At 41.5% G+C, this 9,413-nt stretch overlaps 1 protein-coding gene across 1 annotated transcript; it reads left to right on the top strand.

Annotated features, from left to right (window-relative positions):
- The first annotated feature begins 768 nt into the window (after positions 1-768).
- Positions 769-7,711, top strand: QNG1 (Q-nucleotide N-glycosylase 1). Its single transcript, XM_079330974.1, has 4 exons — positions 769-1,189; positions 2,183-2,442; positions 5,585-5,780; positions 7,038-7,711. The coding sequence occupies exons 1-4, from the start codon at positions 853-855 to the stop codon at positions 7,268-7,270; spliced, it is 1,026 nt and encodes a 341-aa protein (XP_079187100.1). The 5' UTR covers positions 769-852; the 3' UTR covers positions 7,271-7,711.
- The last annotated feature ends 1,702 nt before the right edge of the window (positions 7,712-9,413 follow it).

Below are 9,413 nucleotides of genomic sequence, written 5' to 3' on the forward strand. Positions count from 1 at the left end.
CCTTGTATGCAAAACTTCAACTTGTTTTCCAGATGTATGTTGAGTTCCATAAGAATTATTTGTGAGAAATTTGAAAAAAATATAAAGCGTCTGGATATCTCATGTAATGCCTTGGCATTTGTATTTATAGTTAAAAGTTTTAATTTCACTTCCTAAATAAAAGCAAATTCAAAAGTGTAAAGGTGTGTGGCACATACAGATATGATGGGTCCAAACTAAGTGAAGATTCTTTTATTGTGGGGTTTTTGTTTTGTTTTTTTGTTTTGGTTGGTTGGTTTGTTGTGTCCCCTTCCCGGCCTCCCACCCCCATGATTTGTGACACGTAGTCAATTCCATAGAAAGAAATGCCATTACTCTCTTTAGTCAGTGGGAAGTCAGCTGGATTTGAACAATGGGTACCTAAATTAGAGAGATCTACAGTCGAGACTAAGGTTTTAGGCACAACGCAAGTGCGCTAAAACAGGTTGTGCTTCCAACATGATTATGTATGCAGAAGGGACTGTGGACAGTCCTTCGTTTGGTTCTTTTCTGTTTTGATTGGGGGAAGAGCTCAGCAACTCGACGCACACGTTTTTGTTCGTTCCTCTGTCAGGTTTGTTTTTTTTTAATCCCTCTCTTTTTTAAAGATGAGACTCTTGGGGAGCAGCTGGCGAGTCTGCCCGCCGCTCCAGCCCGGCGGGGTTGGAGAGGCGCCTCGGCAGCAGCGCGCCGCCCCGGCGCTCCCCGGGCTGCGCCCCGCCTACCCCGCGCCTGCGCGCAGCGGCCGCGCCGGGGGCGGGGAGCCTGGGCCGCTCCCCGCGGAAAGCGCGGCACGGAGCCTGGCCCCGACAGTGTGCGTGTTTCCTGCCAAGCATGGAGGTGCTCCCGTCCCCTCTCGAGTCCGCCAAGTTCATAGCCGAGCACAGCAAAGATGTCTCCGTGGACGAGGAGGGGGCGCGGCGGGTGGCCGAGAGCCTGTTCGATAAAGCCTCGGCGGCGGAGTTCGGGCTGGCGGGGTGGAAAAGCCTTCACGAGCTGAACCCCCGCGCCGCCGACAAGGGGGCTGTAGACTGGGTGTTCATGGTGGACACCCTCAACTTCTCCTTCTGGTCCGAGCAGGAGGACCGCAAGTACCTTGTGAAGTACAAGGACAAAACCTACAGCGGCTTCTGGTCGCTGTGCGCCGCCGTCAACAGGGCCCTGGACGACGGTCAGTGGGCGCCGGGGGCGCGGGGCCGGGCGGGGCGAGGGGCGCGGGAGCCGAGCGCCGGGTGCCGTGCCCGCGCCGCCTCGGGAGCGGACCCGCTCCCGGAGCTGCTGCTCGCTCTGGCGTAGCTCTGAGTGTGCAGGCGTCCCCTGGAGCTCGGGGAAGGCAACTGGAAGTGCTTTCTAAATACCCTTGTACTGAAACTGTCTAACTCGTGGCTCTGAGTTAGAGTCTTCCATTCGAAAGACTTTAAGGTTTGCCAGTAGTCAGCTGTGCGTGACTTGGGTTATTTCCCATGTATTCTTAAGGTAAATTCCGTATTTCCAAGGTAAAGGAAAAATGAGGCATAAAGCATGAATCCTCTGGACTAATCAAATACCAGACCGTCTGAAGTAAGTCTGAAAATCCAGAGGCCGCCCAAACCAATATATTAAAACAGTATTTTAAAGTTTTGTATTTAAACCCTGTACTTTAGCACTCACTTTTTTTGCTGTTCTCAGGAAAAAAAAAAAAAAAAGAACAACCCAACCGTTTGTAGATGTAGATGAAAGTTGTAATTAATTTTCTGCATAGTTATTTGTAAATTGATGAAGTATTAACATTAAGACGCTTCTTGTGAATGCACGGCACGATTAAGGATCCATGGGAAAACAGGCCTATTCTGACTAAACTAGATATACTGACTATATTTGCCAGTGTACTATGAAAACATCACACTTAAAATACTAACACTAAGCAGTTTGGGGAAATTATATATAAAAAGTAACAGCGGTTCCCTGGTTGTATGTTGGAAATTTGCCGTAGAAGAAAATACTCACAAATTTAGTTGTGAGCAGCTCTGTGGGTGTGGTTATCGCTGAAAGCAAAGATGGGTTTCAGAATTGATGGACTTCTCAGATCTTCCTATAGAAGTGTTTTCCTTTAGTGACCACTGCAATTAGGTCTATATGTTATGTTATGTGATAGCCTAAATATCTTACTTTCACTTTTCTGAAGGAATACCTATCACCAGTCCATCCTATTTTGCCACCATGACGCTTGACCAAGTTAGGCATGTATTTCGCTCTGACACAGAAGTGCCTTTGCCTTTGATTGAGGAAAGACATCGGGTGCTGAATGAAAGTGGATTAGTTTTGTTAGAGAAGTTTGGAGGGTCTTTCCTCACCTGTGTTAAAATGAGTGAGAAGAGCGCTCAGAAACTGCTGCGTATCGTACTGGAAAATTTTCCTTCTTACAGAGATGAAGCTGTATTTGAGGTAAGCTAATTCTGAAAAAAATCCTACTATTTAGCAACAGTGGAATACTCTTGATAGTCTACAACTAGTCAGGACAAGGGTAATTTTCTTTTTCCCACCAGAGGAGTACTTTTCTTTCATTTGCTGTCTCTTCATCAGGTTATTGTAATTTATTTTGGTATACTCTGAGTTCCCAATTAGATCACATCTCCTTTGTACTCCTTAAAAATGCATAGTATTTGAGATTATTCCTGCCTGAAAAATATGAATCCTTTTTCCTTTCTTTTTTCTCACTTCTCTTGAATTGCTGACAACCCTCTTCCCCACACTTCTTTTTTTTTTATCGTATGGCTGTCTGCAGCTAATGAAGGAAGTGAAACTAGTAGAATTAGTGCACAGCTACTGGGACTTCACCCTCTAACAGTTGTTAATTCAACAGGCATTACTCAAATGACTACAGATTAGTAGTAACCCACACTTCTACAAATGTTGACAGTGCACTGAAGGTTTTACTGAAAGAAACTGATGGGAATTAAACGGTGATCATCTGTTATTGTCTCCCAGTTTTCACCTATACAGGCATGATTTTCATTTAGTACCTGTGACTTACGTAGCAGCTCATGTGCTCACTTGCATGTGCAGTAGTACTCAGCTGTTATTAAATAATACTAATAACTCAACGTTATTAAATCCAGAAGATTTTATGTTTGTGGCAGTACAGTCTATACTACTAGTCTGTGCAGTCTTTTCAACTACTTGGAATACCAGTCACTGAAGCTTTGAATCTATTGCATTTATTGCCCTTCAGTAGGAGGTGTTATTTCAGTCTCCTTTGTCTCCTGCTTGTGAAGTGAAATATATTTACATAAAAAATCAGAGGTTGTTTTGAATTCATCTTTGAAGCTACTAGTTTTCTTTAATTGGGTTAATTTTTTTACATATAAAGTAATACTTTGACAATTTTAATGATCGAAAGGGGAATATTTTCTAAGTAAAGTGATATTTTCTTATCTTTATAGTGACTGTACTCATTGATGTTTTATCTTTCATGAGATGATGATGAGTGCTTTATAAAGCAAGCCTCCCTAAAAGCAGCAGCAGACTACAGAATGAAAAGGTGTTCCAAAAATGATCCCAGACCGTAAGCACTAACTTAGTAATAAAACCTGTTGCATGAATATAGAAACTTTTTTTCTGCTTTCACTAAGCAAGATGGGTATTTTGAAGGTGGTGACATGGATCACATTATTTTTATGGCAGCAGGTTGAGCTCTCACAAGTAAGGCTTCTAAAGGATCAGGAGGGAACTGGAAAGATGGTGAAATATCCAACAGCAAACCAGAGCTCTTGAGTAACTCTCCAAAGGAGAAATATATATGATGCTAAGATAAGTCCTACATTAGAATCATACTATCACAGACTGCTACAGCTGACCTTCTAGGGAAGCTTCTAAACTTAGTACAATTATTTGACTGTATGTTTTTCCAAATACATATACAAAATACGTACACATGTAATCACTGAAATTGCCAGTGTTAGTTTTTCTGAAAAAGAAAATGCAAACCAAAACCAAAATCTCCAAAACATTTTTTTTCTCCTTGGTGGATAATTCCCGTGTAGATGCTGTGCTGCATTTGATTCCCAACAGCAGTTTAAGTTTTAGACTATATTGTACTCACTTATCAGGGATTTTGTGTTCTGACAGAAACTTAGTGGTGTCTTTTTTGATCGTCCCATATGTTGCATGTATTTATTTTTTATTTACTATCCATCACCTGAGACTGAGATTGTAAAATTCTCATGATCCTATTCTTTGGTTTTTTTTTTTTTTAATGGCTGTGCTATCATATTTTGCTCTTTGCACAATACTCCTCCTTTCTTTTAATGTCAGTAGGTACTAATTAGATATATCCCTTAAGATTAGCTCATTGTACTGCAGAGAAGATGCAAATGTTCCTGTATATGATAATATTTGCTGGAAAGGTAGGGTGTTGCAGAAAAGCAGATAGAAGAAGTATAGTTGTATTGCCATGTTGAAAAGAGTTCCACTGTTTGTTAATTGTACTATCTTTACTGTCTTTCACACAAAGAATCAGAGGTTGGGTAAGGGTTTAAGGGACCATACCATAAGTGGGTCCAGCCTCCCTGCTCGAGCAGTCATCCTAGAGCACACTGCACAGGATCGTGTCCAGACAGTTCTTGAGCATCTCAACCTCTCTAGACAATCTTTGCAGTAAAGTCAATTGTGCAGGAAAAAAGTCCTTAAGTTCTTCCTCTTTGACATATAGTATTATCCATCTAGCATGTTCCTTGCTTTCTGAAAAATAGGGGGAAAATGTACTTGAAATGCTTCATAGGTTTTTTTTATATTGAAATTTTTGTATAAGCTTAATAAGTTCCGTGCAACACAAAAGTTAACAATTGAAACAATGAAATTATAAATTTATCTGCTCAGTAATGAGTCCCAGATGATGTTTTTCTTCTTAATTAAATGAAATTATGCAGCATGAAGTGAAAAGTTCCTTTCTAATTCTGCCTTCCTCTGCTCTTGTGAAATGGTGTGGTGCTAGAGAAAATAAGTTCTTTACTACTGGAAAATTCTTAAATCTCTGAAAGAATTGCACCCTTGCTTGGGGGCAGTAGAAGCTATAATAAAATTTGATCTGCTAATTATTTACTTCTTGTTACCACTTCTTGTGTGATGTGTAAAGTGGTGTTTTGTTATTTAACAAAATTAAATTAAGTTTAAAAAAATGTTTTAATTGTCTAGTACAATACATGCCTATTATGCTTCTCTTGTCAAATTAAAAAGTAGGATGTACTGTAAAGTTTCTGAGAAATAATGTTGCTGGACATTCAACTAAAGTGTTTGCCAAGTGGCAGTGAACAACTATGAAAGTGTTCTGAGATTGGGCATATTCTGAGCAATTCTTATTTGCTGCAGTAACTTTTATTATATTATTCTTTTATTCAGTTTATTTATGAGCATTCCATATAACTCATGTGTAGTCTGATATTGTTTAGATTTTAAGATATTTAAGAGTGTTGCAGTTTTATTCTGTTCTGGTTTAGTAATGTTCACTTAACAATATGTTATGCTTAATGTGTTATTTGCTGTATTTATTGATCAGGCACTTAAATAATCCATTAATTTCTTTCTTTAGAAAAAGAAGGTGTCTTTCTACAAACGGGCACAAATACTTGTGGCTGACACATGGGGTGTTTTAGAAGGCAAAGGAGATGGCGCTTTTGATGATATTTCCAGTCTGACAATATTTGCTGACTACAGAATTCCACAAGTTCTTGTTCACTTAAAAGCAATGAAGTATTCGGAAAAATTAATGAAGAAACTGCGTGAAGGTTTGTTCTGTCCTTGCTAGTATCAAGTAATCTCACCGCTTGATATTATAGACTAAGGCTAGTTCTAAAATATAGTGCGTTGTAAGGATTATGTGTCAGTTTTTTCCTCCAGGGTACAAGGATTTCTTATGTAGTGATGAGGTGACAGGAAGGAACTTTTTCTCTAACCATGATCTTGCGTAAGATCTTAGGGTTACTTTTTTATAAAGACCTTACTATTTTCTGGATTAGGTATTTATAAGGGAAGGATTAAAGAGACTCAAAGATAATTTGAGTTTCTGAATGAGTTTCTGAAAAGCTGCTGTTGTAAAACCCCTTTTCAGCCCGAGAATAGTAACGATTTTTGAGGTTTACATAAAAGAAACAATGATTTTGTCATTAATTCAAATATGATGTAAAAATATGGGAATCCCTCTTTATTTGTACTGAATTGCTAGTTAATAAACAAAGTAATATTATAAGCGTCCATTTTAAAAATTTGCTTTAAATGAAGTTAATTGCATATGACTAGGGTTTCGTTTTTAAATCATGGTTTCATCTTCCCAATACTTAGTAACCATGAATTTTAATGAATGAAAATAAGCCAATCTCTTTTGCACTGTAAAATGACCGTATTTAGATGTACAGCTGCTATTATGTCATTTCAGAAATACTCAGGAAGTTAAACAGATTAATGCAGTTGCCCTTGAATTTTAAAAGAATGTCTGTATGTGTATTTATATCTTTATCTATATTTATATCTATATATTAAATAAAACTCATAGACATTTTATCCTTCTGTGAATCCTAATGAGAACATTCCCATGTAAATAATTCCATTGTTTCTCTGCTTCTCTTTACATCCAGTTCTTTTGGGGGCTGTTTGTTTTTTATTTTAAAATCTTAAGACTTCAGTCATCCTGGCAGAAAATATACTATGAAGTATAATAATTATATGTTAAAAAGTATACTGTAATAAATGACTATTTTTTTTGTCTCCACAAGCAAAGAAACAATTTGCAGTACACCCTACTCCTCAAGCAGTCCCTTAGAATATAGTATGTTGTTTGAATTGAATGGGAGGGAAGCTCTATGTGAAATATGGTAAAATAAAAGTAATCATTAGAAAATGTATAACAGCATTGTTAACAGTTGCAGGGTAAGTAGTGAGAACTGGAATCCTAGAACAGAATAAAAGTAAAGGGAAAAAAATTAGCAAATTTTGGCAGTCCTTCTGTCTGTTACACAGAAATAGATTGCTGTCTCTTGTGTCTGCAGGAACACTCTTTCAGTCTGGAGACAAAGAAGAGGTAGAGATCCGTGGCTGTTCTATTTGGTGCTGTGCATTGATTTGTAAGCACCTGCAGGAGCTCTACCAGAAGAAGGGTCAGGACATGAAGGAGAAGATCAATGCGGTTTTACTCGATTATTACCTTTGGGACTACGCCAGGGATCACAGGGAAGACATGAAAGATATCCCGTTCCACCGTGTACGGTGTATATATTACTAAGTCCAGCCCGATAGCTCTTGTATTGTTGCCTTATCTTTTGAACTGCAGTTTTGATTTTCATATGGTGATTTGTCATGCACTAATTGGGGGCTGTTAAATCAAATGCTTGTTTTCTGATGATGTAGTAAAATGTGCCTTTTGTCCCCAATCATTTTGCTATCTTTTTTTAAAATCTTTTGCTTGCCCTGACTGCAATTAACAGTGTAAACTTTGCCCCATGTTAAGATAGGATTTATTACTCCTGCGCTAATCTCTGTATTGGTGTATGTGACTGCCTGTGCGCGCAGCCAGGTGTGTGCAGATCCAGTGGTATATCTTGCTCCTTGGCCACTCCCTGTTCCTGCCCATACGGAAGTGGCAGGTGCTGCTTGGCAGATGATTTACTGTTCAGATGTGGAATTGTAACCCGTCCATTCGTTCAATAAACAATGCAGTGACAGACGTGCCATGGGGGTGTCTCTGTGGTTTTTTCTGTTGTGTGTGAGATGGGAGGGCTCAGTCCATGCAGAGAGAGAGGGGAGGAATCACAGAATTACTTAGGTTGGAAAAGATCTCTGAGATCATTGAGTCCAACTGTGAGATGTTACATAGCGATTTGTGTCAGTATAGAAATACACCATAGGATCAATGTAAGCAAAAATACTGAATTCAAAGTAAAGCATGGACATGAAACACAGGAAAATATGATTTCATTACATTTGTTAAAATCACCTTGCTGTTATTTTTGGTTTTATGTATTTTTTTTACTTTACCACTATAATCATGAGTTGTATCCAATTTTTATGTATAAGGAAGTGTGGGCTTGCGCTAGCAGGAGCAGGCTTATCTCTGCTGTTACATGCTTGCTCGGAGTGTAACCTGAGAACATGCTCAAGCCTTGTCCAGACCTGGTGGGGGCTTGTGGCCACTGCTGCCTGAGTGCTGGCCACCATGTTCGGGCTTGCTCGGACTTGTAGCCCAGCCCAGGGGCACATCAGCCCACCAAGAAACTGCCTGAAAAAGGAGCAGCGACCAAAGGTGACATGGACGTGTTGGTGGTGCACAGACTCCCCACGTCCTCAGCTCTGCTTGCCTGTTCCTTATCAACAAAGTAATATATTGCCTTATTGATTGACCTGCCCGATTGTGTTGTATGACCGAACACAGTCTACTGTGTAGTGGATTTTGTCCATTGGACCATGGCACTGAGTGCCATGTCCAGTCTTTCCTTAAACACCTCCAACGTGTGTGACTCCACTACCTGACTGGGCAGCCTGTTCCAATATTTAATCACCCTTCCCGTGAAGAAATTTTTCCTGATGTCCAACCTAAACTTTCCTTATCAAAACTTGAGGCTATTTCCCTTTGTACTGGCACCTGTTGCCTGTGGGAAGAGGCCGAATGCCAGCTTGGTTCTCCTTCCTTTCAGGCATCTGTAGAGAGCTCAGCCTGCTCCAGGCTAAACAGCCCAGCCGCTCCTGAGGGGACTCGTGCTCCAGCCCCTCCAGGGGCAGCGGGGCCGGGGCCCTCCAGCCGCGCCGGTGCCGCGCGGGGGGCGCTGCGCGCGCGGCCCGCCATGGCGGCCGTTGCCTAGCGAGGGCCGCAAACTGCGCGCGCCGCAAACTGCGTGGCCGCCCGGCTCCTCCGCCCCTCGGCTCCGGCCCGGCACCCTGAGACACCCTGAGACACCCGGAGACACCCTGAGACACCCGGAGACACCCTGAGGCACCCTGAGGCACCCGGAGACACCCTGAGGCACCCCGCGGCACCCCGCCGGCGCTAGCGACTCTCGGCACTCGCGCGTGGTACGATCCCGGCTGCTCCTCAGGTCTGGAGGCGTTGCAAACACGGAAAATCTGCTGGGCCGCCGTCACAACGTCCCTGCAGGCGAAAAGGTTGCCAGTGTGTTTGGCGCTGCCTTATGGCAGCCGCAGGCGCCCGCACCCAAGTGTCTCTCCAGCCTTGACATATTGGGAGTATTTCGTGCTCCCACGTTCTTTTAAAAAATAGATTCTCCGTAAAAAAGGTTCCCTCCCACACTCGGGGCATGGTTTGTTAATTTATTTGCTTGCTTGTTTATTAATATAACCTTAAAAAGAGAGTAGGAAATGTTGGCACTTAAGAGCAGCACTTGCTAGGGGGTAAAAATATGATGCACACAGTT

Source organism: Erithacus rubecula, assembly GCF_903797595.1.
Source record: "Erithacus rubecula genome assembly, contig: SUPER_Z_unloc_2, whole genome shotgun sequence".
In the NCBI taxonomy this organism is placed as follows: Eukaryota; Metazoa; Chordata; class Aves; order Passeriformes; family Muscicapidae; genus Erithacus; species Erithacus rubecula.